This window comes from Sinocyclocheilus grahami, unplaced genomic scaffold (assembly GCF_001515645.1).
Source record: "Sinocyclocheilus grahami isolate Dianchi unplaced genomic scaffold, SAMN03320097.WGS_v1.1 scaffold1865.1, whole genome shotgun sequence".
NCBI lineage: Eukaryota > Metazoa > Chordata > Actinopteri > Cypriniformes > Cyprinidae > Sinocyclocheilus > Sinocyclocheilus grahami.
In genome coordinates, this window is record NW_015507044.1 from 22,528 (window position 1) to 50,465 (window position 27,938).

Consider the following 27,938-nt stretch of genomic DNA (forward strand, 5'->3'; position numbering starts at 1 on the left):
CCTGTATAGATTGTTTGTTGTATATTGGCAAGTTTTTGTAACAAAAAGTCTTTATTTTATTGGTGTCCACCCTGCATAGACTGTCTTATATTAGATAATGCAATATAAAAATGGTCACTACCTATCTATTAAAGCATTGTCTTATTTTTTTTGTAAGAATATTGCCTGGATATATGAATAACATCATCTCAGATATTGCACTATATATAGATTTCTTCTAACTAGCTCATACACTTCATCACCGATAATAAAAAGTTTGCAAAATTTCATGTTTCATCATATTGGCTAAATCCGTCCTTGATGTCCGTTCTGCAAAAAAAAACGAAAAAAATGAAGGCTGAACAGCCTGCAGGACAGACAGCATTGACCTCTTGCTCTTGGTAATTCTGGATGGATGACGGATGACTAGTGGGTAATAAATTAGTTGACGTTTATGGCTGTCCAGTAGTTATTTATATCTCAGCCATTCTGAATTGACGCCATTAATCTTTGCCCGTTGGTCCATCACAAACACTGGCCACATTTATAAAAGTATTTCAGTCTAAACACCACTAGGGTGGCAGTAAAAGCAACACTTGGCTGATGGTCGAATTCACAAGTTTAGTTGACACGACAGCTTTCAAGGCAAATATAATGTGTACGTCGAAATTTTTTTAGATTGTTTGAAAGACTGAGTAAGTATAACGCCACTGAGATTTGTTGGCTCCAAAAGACTGGAATTCAAAAACCGTTTTAGAATTTTGAAACATTTAAAGCAAAGAAACACTGTGACGTAAAATAAATCAAAATACACATTTCAGCTCTATTTCCAGGTCGCTAATCAAATAAGAATTGATCATGTGACTCTTTGTACAGATAATCAGATGTTCTTTCTTCCCTGATGCTCTGTGGATCATCTCAAATCATGCTGGAGAACATCATCATCTGGTTTTGTGCAGCTCCAGTGCTGCTAAAGCCAAAAGAGACGAACCACATACTAAGACATTCTGATATTCATGTTATGCCATTTTGAGTTCTGGTACTCTCATTATCCAGGTCCTCCTGGGTTACATAAGCCTCTTAATGCAGAGGAAGACTGGCTTTGACTAAGACAAGTGCCTCATTATTTTATGCATAGAGTATTTCATTATCATAATAATTGATGGCAGCAGCCCAAGTGACAGCAATCCTGAGGCCTGCTACAGTTGTATTAGTAATCATCATGTGTGTTCAAGCTGGATTCGAACTGAATTCTTTTTGTAAAGAAACCCTTAAAAAAAAAAAAAAAAAAGTTGAAATAGGTCATTTTTAACCATCCCTGTTGAAGAAAACAGCATATGCTGGTTAGGTATGTTACCAGCAAAGGACTAGTTTAAACCAGCAAAGGACCAGCATAAACCAGCAAAGGACCAGTTTAAACCAGCAAAGGACCAGCATAAACCAGCAAAGGACCAGCTTAAACCAGCATCCCAGCGTCAAAACATACCTAACCAGCATATGCTGGTTTTTTCAACAGGGATATGAACTAAAATGTCATGTTTTTTTTACTTTCTGCAAGCTGTATCTTTAAGACTGTACTGCTGATCTTCCAAAGAGCATCTCTGCAGTGTCTGTCTGTACTGACTGTAATGAGGCATCCTAAACTTCTCATCTGTGATTAATTAGTTCATTTAGGTAGACCAGAGACACCAACCATAGATCAATGCAGATGTTCTTTTATAGTGTCTTCTTTTAAATAGGTGGCATTTAGGACATGTTGATGTAAGGAGAAAAGCTCAAGATCAGGCCATCCAAGATGTAGATGAGTTTGTTTCTTCACCAGAACAAACCTGGACAACATTGAGCATTACATCAGATGCTCACTAATGGATGCTCTGCAGTGAATGGGTCCCGTCAGAACGAGAGTCCAAACATCTGATAAAAACATAAAAGTCAAAAAGGTTACTTGTGGATTATTGTGATGTTTTTATCAGCTGTTTGGACTCTCATTCTGACGGCACCCATTCACTGCAGAGGATTTCATTGGTGAACAAGTGATGGAATGCTACATTTCTCCAAAACTGTTCTAATGAAAAAACTAACTCATCTACAGCTTGAATGGCCTGAGGGCGAGTACATTCTCAGCAAAACAATTTCCCTTGAATTTGCTTTAGAAAACAAGTTTGTTCTAGAAACATTGTCAACATATGGCATGTTTCATGGACTCTGAATTAAAAATGCAAGGCCAGTCAGAAAGTGCTTTTATAATTTTGTAATTTTTGTGTAGCTGAATATAACGAACTGCATTAATAATCATGCTTTCTGAGTCACATACTGTATGAATAAAACAAAACTGGAGACAAAACAGAATGCTACGAAAATCTACATCATTTTATTAAACTGATAATTCATCTGTACAGAATTAGGGAAACCAACAAAAAAGTCTGATTCGTCACATTAATGTTACACGGTAAAATGAAGAAACTGAGAAAATATCACAGCCATAACCTTTTACAATGTTTAGTCCATTTGCAGTTAATGTGAAACATGACAAGCTGCTGTCCTGCAGACGTTAGAGCCGCTTACAGTCCAGAGCAGAGAAAGCCCATTTGAAACAAAGCAGGATCATCTTTGGCTCAAAAGATGCTTTCAAAACGGGTCTCCTCAACACAAAGAAAAAAAAAACGGTGTTTCGCCTGAATCCGAAAATCTCTGGCAACGTGAATTGTGCGCAATTAAAAAACAACAACTAATTGTCGAAGCTAAAATATTTTTTCTTAAATGAGAAAGCAGGTATACTAGTTGTAAGAGTTGGAAAGACTTGAGATTTCATGCACCTCCTCCGAAACCGTTTAAGGATCACTTATTTTCCACACTAGTACAGAGTCCAGATCGAACAGAACACAGACTCGCTTTGAGTTTTGAGCTATGACCCATCTCTGTCAGCTTTGTGATAAAAACCCACTATAAACCAGTTATATGTAAAATAGTAAAGAAACAACCTAACAAAAACGAATGAACCAGTCAAACCAAAACAGACCATCATGACCAGTCTCAAAAAACATGAATTAGGAGAAATATATTTGGAATAACGTAACTTTTAACATTTACTTATCTACAATATATAGTCAAACATTATCAGTAGAATTTTACAGTCCAAATTTCAATCAACCAGAAATCTCGGACACTGTCTGTGCACATTAGATCTATTATTTACAGAATAACATTGAGGTCATCAATGCTGGAGGTAAGCAGTGCACCTGTGGCCTCTCCAGCTCTGAAGCAAAATATTCGAATGTACAAATCTGTTCCCAAATTTGTGAATCTATTAAAGGGATAGTGCACTCAGAAATGAAAATTCATTTACTCGCACTCCATGTTGTGTCAAACCTTTCAGTGAAACACGAAAGAAGATATTTTGAAGAATGTTGGGAACTAAACTGTTTTGGTACCCATTGACTCCCATTGTATGGACAAAAATACAATAAGTTAACTAGAACCGAAATGTCTTCAAAATACTGCGTTCAGCAGAAGAAATAAATGCATACAGGTTTGGAATAACATGAAGGTGAATAATGATTTTCATTTCTGGGTGAACTATCCCTTTAATACAAGGACAGTGGACAAATTAGTTTCATAGAGCTTTGGACACTCTTTGAGAGACACCATGTATAAATGTGCATGGATTTAGACAACTGAATCCATAGAAAACATCTCTATAGTGGTACAGCTCTGGTCAAGAAAATATAAGAAAATGAAAGGGTGAATCCCACAAAACCCATCTAAATAATAGTGCAAAATGTGTTATTATTTTTTTTCCATTTAATTGGAGGTGAATCTTGATCATATTTCATGTGTGTGTGTGTGTGTGTGTATGTATATATATATATATATATATATATATATATATATATATATATACTGTTTTTGCACTATTATTTTCATGACAACTGGTTTAACTGTAAAAATACTGTGATTAAAAAGTTTTTTTTTTCTTTTGATTTTGGGGTAAAATGTGACCTGAACAGGATTTCATGAGAATCGCCCAATTACATTTTCCCAAAGCAACGCATATATGAGGTTATACAGAATGAGATCTGGCAAAAAGCATGCATCGACTTTTAGAAAAACCTTTTATATTCAGCAAATGTTATGCAGATATAATCATCACAGTTATTGTCAGAGTAACTCAACAACAAATTAAAAAGACAAGTATGTCATTTCTTTTCATACTAGAGACGTCTGTGGGTTCAGCTTTGAAAAAAAAACAAAACAGCCACCATCCATGAGGACTAATGAATGTTTCCTTTCACTGGTATGACAGAGAAAGAGAAAAGGCAACATTAGAACATGGCTATGAAATACGTTCTAAAACATTTATCTCCACACACACACACACACACACACACACACACACACACACACTCGCACAGAGGCACGCAGATTTGAAACCAAGATCAGCACATTTGTTGTAAACAATAAATAAGGCTTAAGCCAAACATACCAAAACACCAAAAAAAGTGCAATCGTCCTGTGAACATTGGAAGTACCTCTGAAAAAAATACATCCAACATACATCTAGGGTATACAGTCCTGTTCAGTCACAATGTTGGTCCGCAGGAAACTTGGCTCTGGACAATCAAACCATCTTTAACATGAAACTTTCTGACAGAGCTACGGAGGCACGCAGATTTGAAACCAAGATCAGCACATTTGTTGTAAACAATAAATAAGGCTTAAGCCAAACATACCAAAACACCAAAAAAAGTGCAATCGTCCTGTGAACATTTGAAGTACCTCTGAAAAAAATACATCCAACATACATCTAGGGTATACAGTCCTGTTCAGTCACAATGTTGGTCCGCAGGAAACTTGGCTCTGGACAATCAAACCATCTTTAACATGAAACTTTCTGACAGAGCTACAGGTCTATTTGAATTTCGTACTCTTCGTATATTAATCATTTAATCTCTAATGCATTATTAATGTGCAAACCAGATGTTTATAATCCTCATATCAGTAGGGGAATCTCACAAAACCAGTCCAAGACCATGTCTGTCATATTTCAGACCAAAATAAAAAGAAATTGTGCTTAAAGAAAATTATATGACATAACTTTATTTTCTTTTGTTGTACAGCCTTTGTTGATTTAAATAAATCAAAAAACAAAACAGTGAAAATACTGTATCACAGCAATTAAAAAAAATGATTGTGAATAATGGGAATTAAAAAATAACTAAAGTGAAATGAACATAAAATAAACATTAGAGCATGGACATGTTTTAATGAGATTCACTCAAAGAAGTGTTTAATATTATTCTGTTTGTCTTTGCCCTTGATAATCAAACCATCTAGTAATATATAATACTTTGCAAGTTTAGCACTTGATGTCTAATGTATCTAAAACGTCTTTGTCCTGACTAATAAAGACCACCGTTTCATGTCAAGCTCATTAGAATTCATCATATTAGACTAGAAAAACCATCTTCTAGACACCCAAAAACGAATCCCACCCAAAGTGAATTCCACCTTGTGGTTTAAAAAACTGAAGTGAAAAACAAATATAAAGATGGCTTCTGAATTTTCATGTAAGCTTGCTGATAAAGCCCCATCGTTCTCAAAAAAGATACAACGATAAAAATACTGCATTGACACATGACCATATTACAGTCAAGAAGTAAGGCTGTCACTCTCAAAACAAAACTAAACAACATATACTCAAGGCATAATGTCCCAAAACGATCTTGATCCTGTCTGAGAAGCGTCTCAAAGGTTGTATGTTTGGATTGAGGTGGGTTTCAGTGGCAGGACGGGCTAAGCCCACAGAAGGTCCACTGACGGCTCCCAGAGTCTTCGCAGGTGTAAGTACAGAGAACAGCGAGGGCAGGAAATGACGCGTGAAATGGTGGATGGGCGGCATCCTCGCTCTACCTGTCTTTCAGCTCTCTGGTCACACGTTTGGTGATGCGGCCACACAGCAGCCCCACGAGGAAGAGGAGGGACACGGCCAGAGCAATCATGAACAGGATGTAGTTCTTCGAAGGTGACGTCATGACTTGCGCAGCGAGGTCTGAGAAACCTTCAGCTGGTGCCACCTGGGAAATCACATACTAGATCTCATAAAAAAGGAATTTTGCTAAACCTGACATAACATTCTTTAGGGTACATTCTCAAAGTGAAATCTTGTTCAATAATACTAAATATCAAGTATAACATTTTTAATAATAAAAATAATCTACTAAAAATGTGTATGTTACATACATATATTTGTAAGAACATCATTTATTTCAATATAATAATTTATTGCTGTTATTATATTATTTATAATAATGACAATAATTATGCTAATACAATGTTTTATTTTGCTAACTATAATTACATACACTGCCGCTCAAAAGTTTGGGATCAGTAGGATTTCTATAGTTTTTTTTAAAGAAGTCTCTTCTGCTCATCAAGGCTGCATTTATTTGATCAAAAATACAGAAAAAAACAGTAATATTGTGAAATATTATTGCAATTTGAAAGAACGGTTTTCTATCTTAATATACTTTAAAATTTCATTTATTCCTGTGATGCAAAGCTGAATTTTCAGCATCATTACTCCAGTCACATCATGTCACATCATCCTTCAGAAATCATTCTAATATGCAGATTCATAATCAATGATGGAAGCAGTTGTGCTGCTTAATATTTTTTTGGAACCTGTGATACTTTGTCAGGATTTTTTGATGAATAAAAAGTTAAAAAGAGCAGCAATAATTGAACAATTGAAACAAATTTTAATATTAATAGTAAAATAATATTGAAAACAGTCATTAATTTAATATAATTGCATCTTTGTCATCATTAATATTAGTTTAATATTAAATAATATTAATAATAAAGATTCATTTATTTTAATAAAATAATTTATTCTTGCTGTTATTGCATTGATAATAACAATTATTATTATAATTTGTCAAATTTATTATAGAGATATGTATAATAATAATAATGTCTGAATGCTGTTACTAATAATTACAATTTATTTTACTATAATTTCTTATTTATTGTTATTATTATTAATAGACAACTTTATCTTAATATAACAATTTCTTGTTTTTAGTTGCATTACTACTACTATTAATAATAATAATAATTTTAATGCAAAAAAGACAGCTAGAGGTTGGGCTGTTATGTAGTAAATATATTTAAGAAAAATTCTTAATAGTTGTCCATCTGGATGATGTGTTTGTGTTTGTGTGTACTGACCTTCGCCGCATAGCTCCACATGTCTATGCGGTCCTGTAATCTTCTCTTACATTCAGGCTGTAGACGCACCTGCTTGTCCTGCAGAGCTTCCATCAAACAGGACATTTCTGGGAAAGAATTTCAAACACAGGGTGTCAGGAGCTCCAAATTACAGAGCTAAAAAAACACACACATCGTAATCACACCATCTGTCAGTCCCACAACTTTCCATTAGTCTCTCAAATAGACCCTCAGCCCAGTTATCCTAACCGGGCATCATGAATTAAACAACACAAAGTGGTATTTACAACGCATTTAACTGGGAAACACAACATTCAGTGAGAAATAATGTAAGAAGTGACATTAAGAAGAAAATTGTCAGTTTTGAATTTTGAGTTTTTATTTTATTTTTGATCTTGTCAGCGTATTGTGTAATATGCAAAACCCCCCCAAAAAGCAAAAGCCATTCTCACGTCTGCCTCTTCCAGGGTTGATGGCTGCACAGTGGTGCTTCAAATCCAGAGCACAGGCCGTGTGCAAGACAGGATCCACAAATATGTCTGCTTTGCTTTCTTTGAGCATGTTCAACACCTCCTACACGTGGAGAAGAGGATGAAATGAAAGAGCAGGATGCGGACACTAAACCTGTACATGTCAGATTAATATAGCTGTGTGAGTGCCATGACTGTTGCTCATTTCACATGTGAAGGTGTTTCTTAAAGAGACAGCAGCAAAAAAAGACTCTTTAAAGGGTTAGTTCACCCAAAAATGAAAATTCTGGGCTCTCTGACCCTCCCATAGACAGCAAGGTAACTACCACGTTCAAGGTCCAGAAAAGTACCAAGATGATCGACAAAGTAGTCCGCGTGATGATGTCATCACGCCGGATCTGGGTCAGCGCTGGCGCCGCCACACGCTCGCATCATGGTACTGTCGTGAATGCACGTCCACAAGTGACGCAATAGACGAAAATGTGGAATAAAGTCGTTATTTTCATTTTCTTTGCGCAAAAAAGTATTGTCGTAGCTTCGTAACTTTACAGTTGAACCACTGATGTCACACAGTCAGTACTTTTCTGGACCTTGAACGTGGTAGTTACCTTGCCGTCTATGGGAGGGTCGGAGAGCCCTCAGATTTCATCAGAAATATCCTAATTTGTGTTCCGAAGATGAACGAAGGTCTTACGGGTTTGGAACAACACGAGGGTGAGTAATTAATGACAGAATTTTCATTTTTGGGTGAACTAACCCTTTAAGAGAGGATGAAGGAAATTGTTGTGAAAAACTAAATTATGATTGTTCTGTTTAATTGGATGTTTAAATAATTACACTACAGTTCAAAAGGCGGTAAGTTTATTATTGATTTTTAAAAATCCTCACCAAAGATCCTTCAGAAATCATTCTAATATGCTGATTTGCTGCTCAAGAAGCATTTCTTATTATTATAATCAATGTTGAAAACAGTTGTGCTGCTTCATTTTTTTGTGTGCAAAATGTGAATAAATGTCTCTTTTGATTTAGGGTGCCCTAGCTGAAGGTAAATAAAACTAAAAAATAAAATAAAAAAATACACAAATAATATTATTTATATATACATGCACTAGATAATTGTATATTAGATATAGATTGTGTATTATATATATACAGTGGGTACGGAAAGTATTCAGACCCCCTTATAAATCTAACATCTAATGTTAATACCTATGCAACCACTCATGTGTCTAATGGGGGAATCTCCTCTTATCAGAATAGCAGATGTGGGTTTATAAAAATTGATGGTGTTTCTATAGCAACAGATGCAGAGGAAAACAGTGTGTAGCAGATGAAGCATGTTTAAGGATGTGTTCTGTACCGTCTTGCACTCCTCCTGTTTAATTTTCAGTAGGTTGTTCTTCAGACACTCCTCCACTTGACCCGTCTGTTCCTGCGCTGCAGCTTCCTCTGCACACAGCCGCGGGATCTAACACACACAAACAGACATGTTACCAAGTGACTAAAGATCTGCCTGCCTTGTCTTTGTCTTTGTTCATGTGGCCTTCAGTCAGCAGAATATCACCTAGAGATCAAAGTCAATTTTCTTTACTGACCCACCAAGAGACCCATTTCACACCATTTCTGCCCGATTGCTCCCTGAGAGCCTATGGCTCATGGAGATCATAAATAAAGGGCTTTTCTCAGATAGGCTGCAGGAGGAGGGTTCCTGTTCCTGTTCCATAGCATTACAAACAATCCATATTCATCTGTAACACTCTCTGCAGCACAGCAGATCAAACAGACCTAATACAATAACATTATGAAAAATCTTTCGTTAATAACAATAAGATGGCTAAGCCTTGGTGCAGCAGTTAGCGCATATAATATAGCATATATATAATAGCATAACTAATCTGGACTGTCATTTTCACATACAATCCTAATAAGTTGATGTAATTCTACAGATTCCTGTCCAACAAAGACAGAATTAAATAAAAAAGTAATTAAATGAATATTAAATGACCAATTAATGAATAAAAAATGATTAAACAGTTTTATCCAATAGTACATCTAATCAAACCATCTGCAAATTGAATAAAAAACATTAAAAAAAAATACATAACCGTCAGATACGGTCAGATAAAAAAAAAAAAAAAAACTATTTTATTTTTAAATGTTATTTTACATGAATAATTTAATCCCACTAGAGCTTGTTAAATTAAAAGTAACAGTAAAGTACATTGTTACAAAAATTCTATTTAAGATAAAATATGTTTTTGAATTTTGATAAAAAAGAAAAAAGTATCATGGTTTCCACAAAAAAAAAAAATCAAGCAGCACAACTATTTTCAACATTGATAACAACAAGAAATGTGTCTTGAGCAGCAAATCAGCATATTAGAAAGATTTCTGAAGGATCATGTGACACTGAAGACTGGAGGAATGATGCTGAAAATTCAGCTTTAAAATTTACATAAAACATATTCAAATTGAAAACTGTTATTTTAAACTGTAATATTTCACAGTATTACTAAATGTACTGTAATTTTGATCAAATAAAGGCAGCCCTAATGAGCATAAGAGACTTTTTTCAAAAATCCGACCCCACTATGTCGATAAAAATATCTGGTGCAAAACGTGACTATTTTGAATTGGACATCTAGTTCCTGTCTTGTGACATTACATATGAATTCCTTCCATTCCCTCAGAAACAGGACTGAAATATTGCTCCAGATTAGTCATTCGTGAGGCAGTTGGACATTTCTTCCTCACTCAGAGAATCTCTTTAGGGACAGAAAGAAAAAAAAAACATAGGTTCCTTTCACATTGCTAAAATGGCCAAATCCTGCAGACTTGCTTTATTCAACATCAAGAAGATCAGGCCCTTTCTTTCGGAACATGGACTATTGCAATGCTCGCTTGGCAGGTCTTTCAGCCACTTCTAATCAAACCTTTACAATTAATCCAGAACGCGGCAGCAAGAAACATTTTTAATGAGCCGAAAAGAACTCACGTCACACCTCTGTTTATCAATTTGCACTGACTACCAATAGCTGCTCGCATTAAATTCAAGGCATTAATGTTTGCCTACAAAACCACCACTGGCTCTGCACCACTTCACCTAAATTCATTACTTCAGAGTTATGTGCCCTCTAGAAGCTTGCGTTCTGCAAGTGAACGTCGCTTTATTGTGCCATCCCAAAGAGGCACAAAATCACTTTCCGAGCAGTCCTTAGCCATCTTCAAGAATTGGCTAAAAACACATCTCTTCCATCTTTATTTGACCCTCTAACTCCAGCACTCTCTATTCTAATTTTATTCTTAAAAAAAAAATGGCCCCTTTTAGACTTGCACTCTATTCATTTACTAACGGCTTGTTTTCTTGAGAGAAAAAACTAACACTAGCTTCTCTAATCTTTTTATATTCTATTTGTTTTCTTTTTATTTAGCAAAAAAGGCCTCTAACACTAGTTTGCTCTATTCTGTTTTCTTATTTATTATATAATTAAAAAAAAACGTTGCTACGTGTATTGCGTTCAGCTAACTGAGACTTGTTATTGCACTTGCATATCATTGCTCTTTTGTTGATTTTGATTGCGTCCATTGTCTTCATTTGTAAGTCGCTTTGGATAAAAGCTTCTGCTAAATGACTAAATGTAAATGTAACATCACTTGGACGATCTTTTAGAGAGATTCTCGGACGCCCCCTCACTGTCTCTGTACAGCACCAAATGAGTGTCTTGACGTGTTTAAACAGACTGTTAGATCTCATAAAGATGTTATGTATTGAAGGCCATGGGCTCCATTCCAAACACTTGCAAGCTCCCTACCTAGACAGCATTTTAGGCATCATTAAAACAGCAGACTGATTTATATCAGCAGTTTGGCCAGAAGTTTCAAAAATTCTAATCGCATGTATCCTTTAGCAAATAATGCAATCCCTCCCAAAATGCACTGCAGTGAGCTGAGAGATAGAATCAAAGGAAATATCAATTCTATTTTATTCAGTATTGAAAAATATGAATAATTCGATAAAGAAAAGAATGCTTTAAATCAGTCACTCATGCATTTTCATTTCACTGACCTCTGTAGACAGTATACATAAAGACGGCTCACTAGGGTTTGTGTCCACTCACCTCATTCCTGCAGTGAACCTGGAGCTGCGGATCGAGCCGGTAATCGAGCGCTGACTCCTGAAGGATGACTCTGATCTGATCCTCACAGTCTCCCGACAACCGCTGGGAACAACCATTTTAACCGGTTTAAAAGTGTTAAACAGTCTGCATCTCCACATCACAACACTCCCACTCACATGCTAATAAAAGAACTTCCAAATCCGACTTGCACACAAAGACCAGCATGTGTTTAATACACAACTCCGTAGAATATTTAGCCAAAAATAACATTATTTCAACTTAACATAAAAGTCATTATTACTATAGTATTATTTCTATATCATATTATTTATTCATATTTTGAATAAGCATTTTTTTAATGATTCGTTTTTTATTTTAGTCATTTTATGTGCTTGTCATTTTTGTATTTTTTTTAAATACTTCTATATAGCTTTAATTTATTTAATTTTAGTTATAGTAATTTTAGCAAAACATTTAGTCAACATTTATCATTTTCAATTGTTTTTTACATAAAAATTTTGCAAGTTAATATATTTAATCGAATATTTACATTTAATTAAATTAATTACATTTATTTTAGCTTTATTTTATATAAGCTGAAATTATCATTATTTCTGTACGAGTTATAAAGTTAACATTTTTTTTTTTATTGTCAAGTTTTTATTATTCATTTTTTTATAATTTTTTTCATCTATTTATTTTATTTCAATTACCAAAAGCAATTTTTAATAGTTTAAAATAATTAATAGTAACAGCGATGATATAAGTAGTTGCGCAATAAGCGGGATAACGTACAGTCAGATGGTCATTATAGCAACATAACCCCTTCAGTATGATACAAGACTATAATTTTGCTATAATACTGGGCTGACTGTACATTATCCCTTACATATTTGTTGCTAATATTCAGTGACACACATACCTGGTCTGCATACTTGAGTTTAAGGCAGGATATGACTTGACCCTCCAGTTCGTTGGCGTCACTGGCTTTATTGAGTATGCTTTGACAGAACTTGGGTATGTCTGCTTTACAAGCCTTCCTCAACACTGGGTTCAATCTGTAGTCTGAAAACACCAATACAGCAAAGAAATGAAAACACTAACATTACAAAAGTTGAAATAATTCAAAGATACTTTAAGAAAAGAAAAAAACTAGGAGGCCATTAAAACTCAAGGAGAGAGTTTCAGAACCAAAAATGGGAGATTTAGATGGCAGCTTCAAATGAATCAACTCAACTAACTGTAGTTAACTGTAAATGAAGTGCAGGTGTGTTTGGTCTTCACCTGTGTTCTGAGTGATTTGTCTCTTGGTGATCATCTGCTTACACTTGGGATCCATTAGCTCACTGTTCTTGTTCAGCTTCAGACACTGCAGCACGTTCTTAGCATCCGACTCTGTGCAAAAACGCTAAACCAAGGACAAATATGTCGCGAAGGACAAAGAAAAGGAGAAACAGACTTAACTGCTGACTGGACTATCTATGGGAAACATATGGAAGTTTACGGACTCTTTGAAAAGCAAGTATGTAGTCACTTTACATGCGCTTTCAGCCAAAATGACTTGCACATAAGGCAGATTCAATCCCTCTACAATGTCTGTAGATAGCTTGGCAAATGAACTGGCAATTTTATGATTATAAGCCCTCGGCTTTAACAGTGATGTAATGTAGCATAAAACTGCTAAATGTAAAAATATTATTTTCTTAAACTACACTATGGCTCAAAAGTTTAGGTCGGTAAAATGTTTGTTTTTTGCAAACCAATACAAAAACAATATTCATAAGCATTGCTACAACTGAAATTCGCGAAGGACAAAGAAAAGGAGAAACAGACTTAACTGCTGACTGGGCTATCTATGGGAAACATATGGAAGTTTACGGACTCTTTGAAAAGCAAGTATGTAGTCACTTTACATGCGCTTTCAGCCAAAATGACTTGCACATAAGGCAGATTCAATCCCTCTACAATGTCTGTAGATAGCTTGGCAAATGAACTGGCAATTTTATGATTATAAGCCCTCGGCTTTTACAGTGATGTAATGTAGCATAAAACTGCTAAATGTAAAAATATTATTTTCTTAAACTACACTATGGCTCAAAAGTTTAGGTCGGTAAAATGTTTGTTTTTTGCAAACCAATACAAAAACAATATTCATAAGCATTGCTACAACTGAAATTTACAGTCTTCTATTTTAATACATCTAAAATTGCAATTTATTGCTGTGATCAAAGCTGAATTTTCAGTATCATAACTCCAGTCTGCAGTGTCAAATGATCCTTCAGAAATCCTTCATATATTCTGATTTGATGATGATGGTGATGATAATATCATTGTTTTTGCTGTTTAATATTTTTGTGGAAACCGTGATACTTTTTTTTCAGAATTCGATGAATCAAGAGTACAAAAGAACAGTATTTATTTAAAATAGGAATCTTTTGTAACATCATATAAAAGTATTTTCTTTCACTTTTGATCAATTTGATCAAATCAGCAAAGTGTCCTAATTTCTTTCCAAATATAAAACTTACTCACTCCAAACTTTTGAACGGAAGAGTATTTGTTCATTCAATGCTATTTCGCTCAAAGACAATGTTATGTGGTTTAAATTTTTAATACTCTTTTCCAAATCAGGTCCGATCTATCAGCCGCTTCACTCTGGCCCCATGTTGATCTTATTGAGTTTAAGTTAATTAAAACAAGGGGGTTAAGCCATTACTATTGATCTTAGACAATCCAGAGTACGTTTATAACCATCAGCTCGTTCTGTTTGACAGGAAAGCTTTAGGTAATGGAAGAAATGTCAGGATACGACCTAAGGGACCTGCAGAACTTACCCCAAGTTAGTTACCTGCTAAAACATCTCACCTTGATCATCTGCTTGCACACTCTCATGAGCTGATAGTCCAGCTCCGGATCCATCATTTCAGTTTCCTGAAGCTTAAAGATCTTTTGATGACACACCTGGGACAGCTGCTTCTTGTTCTCTTTGAGGCACTCAATGATCTGAGAAGAGGACAGATAGAGGCGTGAAAAAAACAGATTATGAAGGTCTTCTCCAACAGTTAGTTAATAGGGCTCTGTTCTTCATTGCTGCAGCATTTAATTTTTTTCACTTAAGGTAAGGTTAGTCAAGGTGATGATTAAATGTATTTTTTAAAATGTTAACAATCACACTAAATGAACAGTACAAACGGACAGCTCTACACATTTTCTATGCATTTCATTGGTGGTAGTTAAAGCTGGAATTGTGTTGAAAGCAAGAAAATGTCTTATTATGGAATTTTCATGTAGGTCAGAGGGCATGATTAGATGCACTCATATTTTATCACATTATTATTATTATTTTTAATAACTCAAGCTAACCTAAGCTGTTACCTGACTAAAATGAATAAGTGTAATTATGTAAACATGTGTGGTCATATGTTAATGTGCTCACGTTGGGTGGTAGTTAAAGCTGGAATTGTGTTGAAAGCAAGAAAATGTCTTATTATGGAATTTTCATGTAGGTCAGAGGGCATGATTAGATGCACTCATATTTTATCACATTATTATTTTTATTTTTAATAACTCAAGCTAACCTAAGCTGTTACCTGACTAAACAGGACCCTGCCAGGTTGCTGACTACTGAATAAGTGTAATTATGTAAACATGTGTGGTCATATGTTAATGTGCTCACGTTGTGTCAACATGATTTATGGCTGAATCATTTTTATAGCTAGGTTTTTAATGGACTGGGCGAGAAAGTTGAAAATGTATTTCCATAAAAAGCAAGGAAAATCCTATTTTGTATTTTGCATGTGTGCGCAAACATGCTTCAAACCACCCGGCTTTGCATAACATGTATAACAATCCCACTCTGTACAATATGAATTGTGTAGTTTGCTATGTGGTTTAAACCATCTGTCTGTAATGTAGGATTATAAAACGGATAGTTCCGGTCCTTGATTCTGATTGGCTGAGCCAAGTTTGAAGCTGTTGTAAATTACTCTACAAACATACACCTTTGTTGCAACCACAACTGATTCTGAGGAACTACTTTGTTTGGTGGAAGAATAATGTTTTTATTAATATCATTACACTTTATTTGCTCCGTTTTATTTTGTGAAACCTTACTACGTATATGGAATGACCGTTTTATAAAAGCAATAAGCCCCGTGAAGCCGTGGTTTACAGTGAATTTATAACAGCTAAATCGTGCCTAACAACGCCCCTTAGCTGTTATAAATTCACTGTACCACGGCTTCACGGGGCTTATGCTTTATTTTACCCAGGGTTTCCACACTAATGGATTTACATTGTTTTTCGGTCTTTCGTGATCACCTAATAAGTGTTTTTAATCGTTTTATAAAGACTGATGGAGGAGTTTTCCATTTGTACCGTTCCATTTGTTAAAAATGAAAATTAAGTCAAATTTAAAAAAGCAACTGTGTATACATTTAAGTGGAACTCAAGACGGCATGAAATTAATTCAAATAAGAGAAAAACTTTAAAATAAGCAAGAACAGATAAAAATCAAAATGAAAGCTGACATTTCTTAATTCTAATTCTATCATTTATATTTGTGAATTTTAAAGACATTTATGATGTTACAAATGTTACAATTTAGGAATTTTAAAATAGTGATTTCTAGACCTGGAAATATTATTGAAATTAATAAAATCTTTTAAAAAATCATGGAAATTTCTAAAATGAATACCCTTTTCTAGTTTTGCTCTAAAATTATTTTATCCGGACACTATTGCTATATGTGAATAACAATTTTTTTGTAAACTCCATATGACTATAAAAGTCATTGGTAATAAAAAGTGTAAACCCTGACGAACATTAAGTTATTGAAAATTCTGGAATTTGATTTCTTTTAATTCTTTATAATTATTGTATTTAGCCATTTTAATATAAATTGCCACTCCTAGTCAAAAAGGTAGAGATGCAATGTTTTTGCATTTTTATGACCTGGAGATAAACTTTTCTACTATTTCCAGGTGCTCCGTGACTGTGGGAATCTTGTTCTATGAATCTTCTTTCTCTAACTGGACAAGTTTCATCATGCGTCTGAGTGCAGCAGCTGCAGGTGGGTGCATAAAGCTATCTAGAAAAGTAAAAGATCAAAGTAAACAGCTACCTGAGCATTTCCATAGGCGACAGAGGAACAAAGCTTGTTGATATCCTTCTTACAAGCATCATGCAGCTCAGGTTCCAGTCGAATGTCCTCCGACTGCAAATGAAAGGGACAGAGAGTGTGACATCTGAACTCATAGCTTCAGAAGACTTGGAATATAGCGCATGAGTAATATATGAAAAAGTTTCATGAAACTTTAATGGTACTTTTAGGACCTTGATCGAATAAATTACAGTCCACATTTGTTGTACAGTAAAAAGGGTCTGAACAATGTGGAGTGTGTGATTTAACTTGAGTAAAGTGAATTCACCATCTCAAGCTCTTCCACCCTCAGCTGTTTCCGACATTTGAGAGACACACGCTGATCTTTCACATCCTGCAGAGTGTCGTTCCTCACTGTGGTGCTCAAACAGATGACCACATCCGCCCTGAGGTGGAGGAATAACGAAATGACACATGAAGAGGGTGAAAGAGACACTGAGGCAGAGGATAAAAAAATATGGTTCAAGAGGATGAATTTGTGTGAGCGAGAGAGAGTGCAACAGTGCCAAAATAAGAGGAGACACACAGACAGGCCATGATGATTTAAGCCTCCATGAAAAATGTTATGTAACAAATAAATCACCATCAAAATTGAATGACAAAATCCAAACAGAGTTTATGCAGAACATTTCAAAGCCTGAAGAGACAGCTGCAGGATTTGTGAACTCACTTCTTCTCAATGTTGGGACAGAGTTTGAGTACGTCCTCTTTACAGGCCATTTTGAACTTGTAGGAGAAGCGGAAGTCCTTCATCTGAACCTGAAGGGTAGACAAGTAAAAATAAACTGGATATAAAATACATACCATATCTCATACAGTGCCTTGCGAATGTATTCATACCCCTTCATTTTTTTCACATTTTGTTTTGTTGCTGCCTTATGTTAAACTGCTTTAAATTCGTTTTTTTCCACAACAATCTACACTCCATACACCATCATTGTCAAGCAAAAAAAAAACAGGTTTTTAACATCTTTGCAAATTTATTAAAAATAAAAAACTAAAATGATTCCATTGCATAAGTATTCATACCTATCATACATATTCATACATATCTGGGACAGTTGAAATTTAGCTCAGGAGCATTCATTTTGCTTGTAGATATTACTACACATCAAGTGAAGTTATCCTGTGGCAAATTCAATTGAATGGGTATGATTTGGAAAGGCACACACATCTTAATAAAAAGTCTAACAGCTGATAATGCATATCAGAGCAAAAACCAAGCCCCAAGGTCAAAAGAACTGCCTGTAGAGCTCAGAAACAGGTTTGCGTCAAGCCACACATCTGTGGAAGAGTTCAGAAAAAAATTCTGCTTCATTGAAGGGTCACAGAAGCATGTAGTCTCTGTTACCCTTAATGGAAGAAGTTTGAAACAACCAGGACTCTTCCTAGAGCTGGCCTCCTGGCCAAACTGAGCAATTGATGGAGAAGGACTTTGGTTAGACTGGTGACCAAGAAGCTGATGGTCACTCTAGTTGAGCTCCATGATCATAAGTGGAGATAAAAGAAATCTACAGAAGAACAAACATCGCTGCAGCACTCCACCAATCCAGTCTTTATGGCGGTGTGGCGAGACTCAATCCTCTCTTCAGTTAAGACTCACGAAAACACACTTGGAATTTACAAAAAAGCACCTAAAGGACCCTCAGACTTGTTAAGGTGCTTCCGCTAAATATTTAGTTAGAATAGTTTGAAGTATGAATACTTATGCAATGTACTTATTTCAGTTTTTTATTTTTAATAAATTTACGAAGTTGTAACAATTCTGTTTTTGCTTTGTCAGTATGTTGTATGGAGTGTAGATTGATGTGGGAAAAAAATTATTTAAAGAAGTTTATCATAAGGCAGCAACATAACAAAATGTAAAAAAAAAAAATTAAAACTTTCGCAAGGCACTGTAGCCTATATGAACTGTTAGATATTTCATTGTGAAGTCCACATCAGCCTGCATTCATTATGTAAATTGATGCAATTTATATAATATACAATGCAATTTATTGATAGTGATAGTAGTGTTATTTTAGTATTATTGACATACAAAATATTTTATAAATATTTTTAATCGGTTTTTATTTTTTATATTTTCTGTTTTCATTTTGATTTTAGTTAAAGTTTTAGTAATTGAATCATTTTTTTGTAGTTTATATAGACAGACAGAGTCAGACAGATAGATAGACAGACAGATAGCTATTAAAATAGATATATTAGATATGTTGTAAGTTTTATTTTTGTTTCCGTAGTTTAAATTTTAGTATTAGTTAACTATAATAACAATGATAGAATCTTATTTTCACAATATCTATATATGCAAAATTCACTCAAAAAATGTGATGTCAATCTCAAAATGGCAAATATTGGCTGATTAATTAGCATGGTCAACATATCCATCAATACCCAAAACCATTCAGTACACTCTGTGCTGGGACAGCATGACATTTGGGAAAAAATTTACTTGTCATCATTCAAATTTAAAATAGGGAAATTGGTTGTGTGACTGGCTTACCAGCTGGAAATGAGTGACGCCCACAGCACATTTATCATTCATTTCCCTCTGATGTTTGTTCTGCACCAGGCATTCCAGAAGATTCCCCGTGTCTATCTGATTATCAGCTACGTCCTGGGAGAAAATAGACCGACATGAGGAATTCAGAGTTAAAAAATAAAAGGAATAATTCGATGTGTGTGTTGCCAGTACTAACGTGGCAGTGGCTCTGGATGACCGGTTCACAGGCTCGGATCAGCAGGGCTTCAATCTGAATGTCCTGTAAACACAACAGTGTAACCATAAATCAAGATCATTTGTCCCAAAAATCCCTAAATTCTATATATGTAAATATAAGATATTTTAACGTAATGAAAGAAGTCTCTTCTGCTCACCAATGCTGCATTTATTTGATCAAAAATACAGTAAAAACAGTAATATTGTGAAATATTATAAAAATTTAAAAGACTTCTGAATTCAAATTTCCACATAATTTACTCACCCCCATGTCATTCAAGATGTTCATGTCTTTCTTTCTTCAGTCGAAAAGAAATGAAGGTTTTTGAGGAAAACATTCCAGGGTTTTTCTCTATATAGTGGACTTCAGTGGGGTTCACTGGGTGGATGGTCCAAATTGCAGCTTCAAAGCATTCTACACGATCCCAGACGAGTCTTATCTAGCGAAACGATCGGTCATTTTCTAAAAAAAGAATAAAAATTATATACTTTTTAACCTCAAATGCTTGTCTTGTGTAGCTCTGCAATGCACATGCGTACTCTGTGCAGTCCCATTCGAAACAGTTAGGGTAGGTCAAAAAACGCCCATCTCATTTTCTCCTCCAACATCGCTGCAGAAGTACCGACCCAGTGTTTACAAAGTGAACGTGCAAAGAAGGTCAAACGCCCTTTACAAAAAACGGTAAAACAGCGATGTAGGACGATTTAGAACAATTTTGAAGTTGGAGGAGAAAATGAGATGGGAGTTTTTCGATATACCCTAACTGTCATGAACCAGAATGCACAGAGTTCATGCAGAATTAGACAAGATGAGCGTTTGAGGTTAAAAAGTATATAAATTGTATTTTTTTTAGAAAATGACTGATCGTTTCGCTAGATAAGACCCTTCTTCCTCGTCTGGGATCGTGTAGAATGCTTTGAAGCTGCAATTTGGACATTCCACCCAGTGAACCCCACCGAAGTCCACTATATAGAGAAAAACCCTGGAATGTTTTCCTCAAAAACCTTAATTTCTTTTCGACTGAAGAAAGAAAGACATGAACTTCTTTGATGACATGGGGGTGAGAAAATTATGAGGAAATTTGAATTCAGAAGTGAACTAATCCTTTAATGTAATTTAATACAGAATTTATTCCTGTGATAACGCAGCATAACTCCAGTCTACAATGTCACATGATCCTTCAGAATCTATTCTGATTCTAAACATTTACTATTATCGATTCTGAAAAATTCATTTTTTTATACATTTTTATCAGAATTCTTTGATGAATATAAACAGTTCCAAAGAACAGCATTTATTTGAACTTGAAATTTGTAACATTTGTAACATTATAAATGCCTTTATTGTCATTGTTCACTTACTGACCCCAAACTTTTCAATGTTAATATATATAAACCATAAATAGTACAACAAAACAGTAACTATAACAGTAACAAAACAGTACAGAAGATCCTATCTTACAAGCGATTTCTTTCACGCCTTAGCCTTTATGACCTTATCCACTCTAAGGTTTATGTACATGCTGTGGTGTGGAATAGGAAGCGTACCTCAGATTCCAGTTCTGTCAGGTTGCCCACCACATCTCTGCAGCTTGACACCAGGTCCTCAAGATGGTCCTGAAGACACTCCAGCTCCTGAGGCAGACAAAACAAACTCTGACTCGATGACCTAATGATGTCTCCTGCAAAACTGAGTTTTATCCCCAAAATCATTTTGTACCTGTCCGGTGTCTGTCTTCTCACTGCACCATTTTCCCAGGTCAGTCATGCAGCGTTTCTGGAGCTCAGGGTCCAACTTCACATCCAGAGCTCTCTGGTGAAGAATTCTCTGGACCTCCACCTTACAGTCCCTGGTAAGCTGCACATGGAAGTGATTTTTTTCCACATCACTTATGAATATTATCAGAATCAGAATCAGAATGAGTTTTTATTGCCAGGTATGTTTACACATACGAGGAATTTGTTTTCATGACAGAAGCTCCACAGTGTAACAGAATGACAGTGACAGAACAAAAACCACAGATAATAAAAAATAGAAAAATAGAACAAGTAACTAAGGAATAAAAATATACAAATCGACAATTGTATGTACAGGTATATAACAATAGACAGTTGTATGTACAGGTATATTATGTGCAAATTGAAATGTAGACTGAGTGTGTGTGTTAGATAAATAAGTGTATGAGTGAATAAATAGTGTGTGTTCCACAGTTATTGTCAAGTGTTCATGAGATGGATGGCCTGAGGGAAGAAACTGTTCCTGTGTCTGGTCGTTCTGGTGCTCAGAGCTCTGTAGCGTCGACCAGATGGCAACAGTTCAAAGAGGGAGTGTACTGGATGTGAGGGGTCCAGAGTGATTCTGCCAGCCCTTTTGCTCACTCTGGACGAGTGAGCAAAATGACAAAATATCAGTCCAAATATTTATTTTGATATGATCTATTTTGCAAATTCAATGGATGAATCCAAAATCACATGCTCTCTATTTGACATGTTTGTTCTCTCATATAAAATGACCAAAGACAGTTGACTTTTCTATTTGTTTTCTGTATGTAGTAGGTAGTTGCAAGTCAGAATAAACTGTAAGGTGGACCAGACTTCATACTGATAGTCTCTTTAGTGTCTTAATAAGAACTGACTAAAATGCATTGTTTGTGCTTCTTCTCACCCGTCTGCCCTGCTCTTCTGTCCGGTAAGCGTGGCGGTACAAGCAGGAAAACACAGCGCCAGGAGGCATGAGCTCACTGCTCTCGTTCCAGCTTGGGGTGTAGCACAGTCTGGATGCGTCATTCTGACATTTACGGTATAAGATAGGATCAAGCCTGAAGGAAAAAATACACAGGAGACAAAAATGTGTCACATGCCTAACCAGATTTTAACCTCAACCTCTGACCTTGTGATACGAAAGTAGAATTGTGTCTATACCTGAAATCAGTCCGTCATCATAACTATATGTACACATATACCAATCACATAACTTGATCAAAAGTGACAGTACTGATTTTTCTAATGTTACAAAAGATTTGTATTTGAAATAAATGCTGTTTTTAAAAAAAATTTTTTTTACAATTCATCAAAGAATCATCAAATACATTATTTTTGTTTTTGGTATAAATGGTTTGATTTCCACAAAAAATATTAAGCAGAATGACTGTTTTCAACATTAATAATAATAATAAATATTTCTGCTGTTCTTTTTAACTGTCTATTGATCAAAGAATCCTGAAAAATAAAATGTAACATGTTTCCACAAAAACATTGATAATAATCAGAAATAATTCTTGAGCAGCAAATCGTCATATTAGACTAATTTCTGAAGGATCATGTGACACTGACGACTGGAGTAATGCTGCTGAAAATTCAGCTTTGATCACAGCAATAAATTACATTTTTAAAATATATTACAATAGAACACTGGATAAGACTTCATTTAAAGCCTTCATGTATAATGCATTATAAAGGGTTATTAAAGGGTATAATGCATTATAATTATTCATAATGTGTGTTGTCACACTATATTTTGTCGTAAATAATTATAACTGAATTTAAAATGCACAGTGTAATAATGAATTGATAAGAGTAATAATGTATTAACTGTAATTACAGTTATTTGAGATTAGACAATGCATTATGAGGTGCATTACAAGGCATAATTATTGCATTAAAATTACTTTTATAATTCATTATACATGAAGGCTTTAAGTAAAGTGTTACCGAAAACTGGTATTTTAAATTGTAATAATATTTTACAATTATACTATGTTTATTGTATTTTTGATCAAATAAAAGAATAAGAGGCTTCTTTCGAAAATATTTTTAAAAATCTTACCGACTTCAAACTTTTGAACTGTAGTGTCTGTTAGATACATTTAGTGCTAGAGGCATGAATCAGCATCTAAAACCAGTTTACAAAAAAATATTTAATAAATCCACCTTTTGCCAAGATTTGGTCACAATAGAGAAGAGAACAACAGTCTCTGTAGGGTTGTAACAAACAAAGCATCACACAGCCAGCCTGTCACGATGGACCATCAAACCAAATTGCTGCTTCAAACTGTTCTAATTAAAAACCACTTGAATCTAATGGGCTGTGAATGAAGTTATGACCATCTAATGGTTTTGTTATAATGGCACTGTGTGGGCATGCTTTTCAAACTGAACAGATGAGAGAGACACACAGTGAAGGTCGCATCAGGCCCGCGAATCAAACTGCAGACGAGTGCTGAGCTATTAAACACACACAATGACGACCCCCGACTGACTGAATGGATTTGAACGTTATTATTACTCAAACACACTCGAAAACATCAACTTGAAAGCGTAAGAGGGGGTTTCAAGGGTCTTATTTTGTCTGAGTCATCAGGTAAGGAAAAAGGAAATGGAAAGGTTAGGCTGATTACTTCCAGTCTCTTGAAATGAAGTACTGCAGCTCCAGAAGACGGTGTTCACAGTCTTGAACCATCTTCTCGGTGTAAAGATGCTCCATCAAACAAGACAGAATCCTACAAACACACAAATACATGTCTTTTTAATATTTAATCCACCAGATAAAATTAACGCAACAACAACTTTATATCATACGCCATATAATAAAACACTGCTTGGCATTACTGTAGAAATAAAAGAAAAAAATTTAAATAGTACATTTGTATTCAACAAATCAGCTTTACTACATGAAACATGTTAACATGTTATTAAAAATAAATGTAAAATGAATTAAAACTAATACATTAAATAAATCATAAATAAGATTTTTTTTTTAATAAATATAACCTTTTCAAAATAGATCAAAATAAATAAAATAAATCAATAAACAAACAAACAAACAAATCCCTTATTTGAGTATCTTCCGATGCAGGATCATTTAAAATATTTTATTTGACAAATATTATAAAAATCAATGAAAAATTTATAATAATTTAAAAATAACCAATTAGAAATTAAATAAAATAGAAAAAAAACAATTGAATAAACCTTTTCAAACACCATAAAAATAAATCAATAAAATGAAAATCAATAAAAAATAAATTAATAAATAAATTTTTTTTTAGTATTACATAGCCTTTTCCAATGCAGACACTGTGTAAACTTGACTGAGTTGCATTCTACAGCTTGAATGTCCGTTCATCTTTCTTCCTCTTAGAAAAAGAGTGACACATTTACACTCCACACACACTTAATTGGATTTGACTCTCTCCTCTAAATCCACTGCAGGTTTATATGGTGCCTGTGAGAGAAAGACAGTATTGGTGCTTTAAACAAAGCAATGAGTCTAAATCTCTACAGGAGTGTTATCTCACCCAAATAAATCCTGTGACAGACTACAGTTTCCACTGATGACAGAGAACAATACACCAAGCTCACTGAAGCTTTCATGCAAGTATTTACTGTAGCGAATCAGCTCATGGGGAAATATGAATAATTAACCATAACTAATTATGATTAATTATTAATATTTTAGATCCACTGTAGATATTTAGCTGACCACTCAGGGTCAACCGTCTTGTCAATTCTAAGAACGTTAATTTCTATATCAACAGGACTCACATAGGGTCTCCGCTGCGGATGTGTTTGCAGGCCGTCTGGATCACAGACTCACAGGCTTCATTTAAAGCGCGATCAATCCGGTAATCAGCACCGGGGTCTGCTGACTGTATAAGAGTCTGGAGCTACAAGAGACAAAAAAAAATTAAAATAAATAAAGATTTCTTGAGCAGCAAATCAGTATATTAGAATGATTTCTGAAGGATCATGTGACACTGAAGACTGGAGTAAATTCAGCTTTGCATCACAGGAATAAATTACATTTCAAAATATATTCAAATTAAAAACAGTTCTATTAAATTGTTATAATATTTCACATTGTTGATCAAATAAATGCTTACTGCTGTCTGGCAGAGGTTGTCCACCGTGCCCTTGTCCCCTCGGGCGACTCTCATGAGGCAGTGCAGGGTTCGTCCCTTGCGGTGCAGTCCTGAGCAGTGCGCCTCGATCTCTCCTCGACAATGCAACACGATCTCAGGGCTCAAAGAGAAATCCTCCATTAGCATGCGTCTGTAGTCCAGCATCTCACCCTGACAGTCTCCGGTCACCGTACGGCCTGAGATGACAGCAGTAAAACCCACGGGAAGGAACGTAACAATGAACAAACTTCTTAGGTTGCAGCAAATCAATAAACAGCCCCGAAGAGGAGAACATGCATGAATGAGAGCAAAGACTATGGCTGGAATAAGAATACCAGCGCGTTATTTACTGCACAGAATATACAGTATACTGCATTTCATGTTTTAAAAAAATTCAAACGTATTTGTGAATATTTAAATATTAAATATTCATTAAAATATTTAATTACTTTAGATTCATAATTTATAATAATTGATTTCGGTTTAGCATTTGGCCTATGCTGATTAATATTTGTTTTATGGCTGCTATTAAAATTCCATACCATTTTGTCTAAATAAAAAAATAAAAAAATAGTACAATAACTAAAATAATTTTTTAATACTACAAGTGAATTTAGTACTTCTAATATGGTACTAGTCTAAATGTAAATAGGAGTAATAATCATATGGTACCACCACTAGTACTACTACTACTACTAATGAATAAGAAAGTAAAATAAAAAACATGCACAATTAAAAACACAATACCAAACAATTTTGAAAAACAAACAAAAAAATATTTAGTATATTTGCCTATAACCGATGTGTACTAATTTAAAAGTAAAAAATGTGAACAGTAATCACATGATAATAATAATAATAATAATATGAATAATAAGAATAAAATTAAAATAAAAAAATGCACAATGAAATATCCTATATCATGCACTAAAAAAAAACTAAATCTTTAATACTGGCCCATAACCGATATTGCACTATTCTAAATGTAAATATGAATTATAATCTTATGATAATAACAACATGAATAATAAATAATAATATTTAAAGTAAAATAACAATTAACATGGACAATGAAATATCCAATATCAAACAATACTGAAAAACATTCTTTAATATTAGCAGATAACTGATATAGTACTATTCTAAATGTAAATGTAAGTAATAATCATAATATGATAAGAGGGATTATAATAATAATAAAAGTAGAATATTAATATCATTGATATCCAATATCAAACAATACTAAAAACAAAAAATACAATTTTTAATATTAGTGGATAACCGATATGGTACTATTATAAATGCAAAAAATAATTAATAATAATGATAAATAATAATAATAATGATAATAAAGAGTGAAAATCAAAGTAGAATAAAAAATAACATGCACAGTTAAATATACAATATCAAACAATAGTAAAAAAAGAATTTATTTTTTTTATATTGGCAGATAAAGATATGGTACTAATTTAAATGTTAAAATTAATAATAATTGTATGATAATTACATGAATGATAATAATCAATTTAGAATTAAAAATGAACATGCATAATAATATCCAACATGAAATAATACTGAAAAATAAAAAAGATAATATTGGCCAATGTCACAGTACAACTGTAGTATGATACTGAATGACACGAACAGACCTCTGTGAACAGCAGACTCCAGGCAGAGGAGGAGGTAGGAGAGTCTGGCCTCTCGGGCGCGAGGCATGCTGGTGTCTGGGTTACAACGGTATTTGCGTAGGTCGGCCTTACAGGCCTTCGCGAGGGAGTAACTGACTTTATAATCTTGAGCAATGAGCTTTTGCCGAGTGGTCAGGGCGTTTCTGCACTGTGGACAGAGATGCTTATTAAGTACACAGACACTCAGACAGGACAAACACATACACTAAACTGACCACCAACATTCCTGCGGCTTCTTCTAGACTATGACTTCAGATCAGAAACTGACATTTTATGCATTCTTATGTTGCATAAGAGATGTGCTGCACCTTTTCTGACATCGCTTCTTCAAATTTATGGTTGAAAAGGCATTTGTACACTCTGCCCTCTCCCACCTGGGTCTGTAACAAAACAAAAAAAAACATAAATAAAATGTTAAGCATTGACAGATCAATTCAGGTCAATCGGGAGATATTGGATGCTTCATGTTTGCACATCAACACATCGGCCCACGGCTCCTCCTGCACAAAGCAGCTGTGCGGTCTACAGGCATTTGTACACTCTGCCCTCTCCCACCTGGGTCTGTAACAAAACAAAAAAAAAAACATAAATAAAATGTTAAGCATTGACAGATCAATTCAGGTCAATCGGGAGATATTGGATGCTTCATGTTTGCACATCAACACATCGGCCC

The 27,938-nt window shown here is 34.6% G+C and overlaps 1 protein-coding gene across 1 annotated transcript in view; it reads right to left on the bottom strand.

Annotated features, from left to right (window-relative positions):
* Nucleotides 1-5,205: 5,205 nt before the first annotated feature.
* LOC107573092 (Golgi apparatus protein 1-like) overlaps nucleotides 5,206-27,938 on the bottom strand; it is a 44,112-nt gene continuing 21,379 nt past the window's right edge. Inside the window, exons 6-26 of the mRNA XM_016259530.1 lie at nucleotides 27,574-27,645; nucleotides 27,227-27,413; nucleotides 25,560-25,774; nucleotides 25,222-25,343; nucleotides 24,075-24,176; nucleotides 22,343-22,496; nucleotides 21,398-21,535; nucleotides 21,226-21,312; nucleotides 19,658-19,720; nucleotides 19,462-19,575; nucleotides 17,629-17,717; nucleotides 17,227-17,344; nucleotides 16,920-17,012; nucleotides 14,663-14,800; nucleotides 13,082-13,205; nucleotides 12,720-12,862; nucleotides 11,798-11,899; nucleotides 9,040-9,147; nucleotides 7,662-7,782; nucleotides 7,210-7,316; nucleotides 5,206-6,053 (exon numbers count right to left, since the gene is read on the bottom strand). Coding sequence (XP_016115016.1) covers nucleotides 5,886-6,053; nucleotides 7,210-7,316; nucleotides 7,662-7,782; nucleotides 9,040-9,147; nucleotides 11,798-11,899; nucleotides 12,720-12,862; nucleotides 13,082-13,205; nucleotides 14,663-14,800; nucleotides 16,920-17,012; nucleotides 17,227-17,344; nucleotides 17,629-17,717; nucleotides 19,462-19,575; nucleotides 19,658-19,720; nucleotides 21,226-21,312; nucleotides 21,398-21,535; nucleotides 22,343-22,496; nucleotides 24,075-24,176; nucleotides 25,222-25,343; nucleotides 25,560-25,774; nucleotides 27,227-27,413; nucleotides 27,574-27,645 — 2,565 coding nt within the window. The 3' untranslated portion in view covers nucleotides 5,206-5,885. The remainder of the gene's footprint in view (nucleotides 6,054-7,209; nucleotides 7,317-7,661; nucleotides 7,783-9,039; nucleotides 9,148-11,797; nucleotides 11,900-12,719; nucleotides 12,863-13,081; nucleotides 13,206-14,662; nucleotides 14,801-16,919; nucleotides 17,013-17,226; nucleotides 17,345-17,628; nucleotides 17,718-19,461; nucleotides 19,576-19,657; nucleotides 19,721-21,225; nucleotides 21,313-21,397; nucleotides 21,536-22,342; nucleotides 22,497-24,074; nucleotides 24,177-25,221; nucleotides 25,344-25,559; nucleotides 25,775-27,226; nucleotides 27,414-27,573; nucleotides 27,646-27,938) is intronic.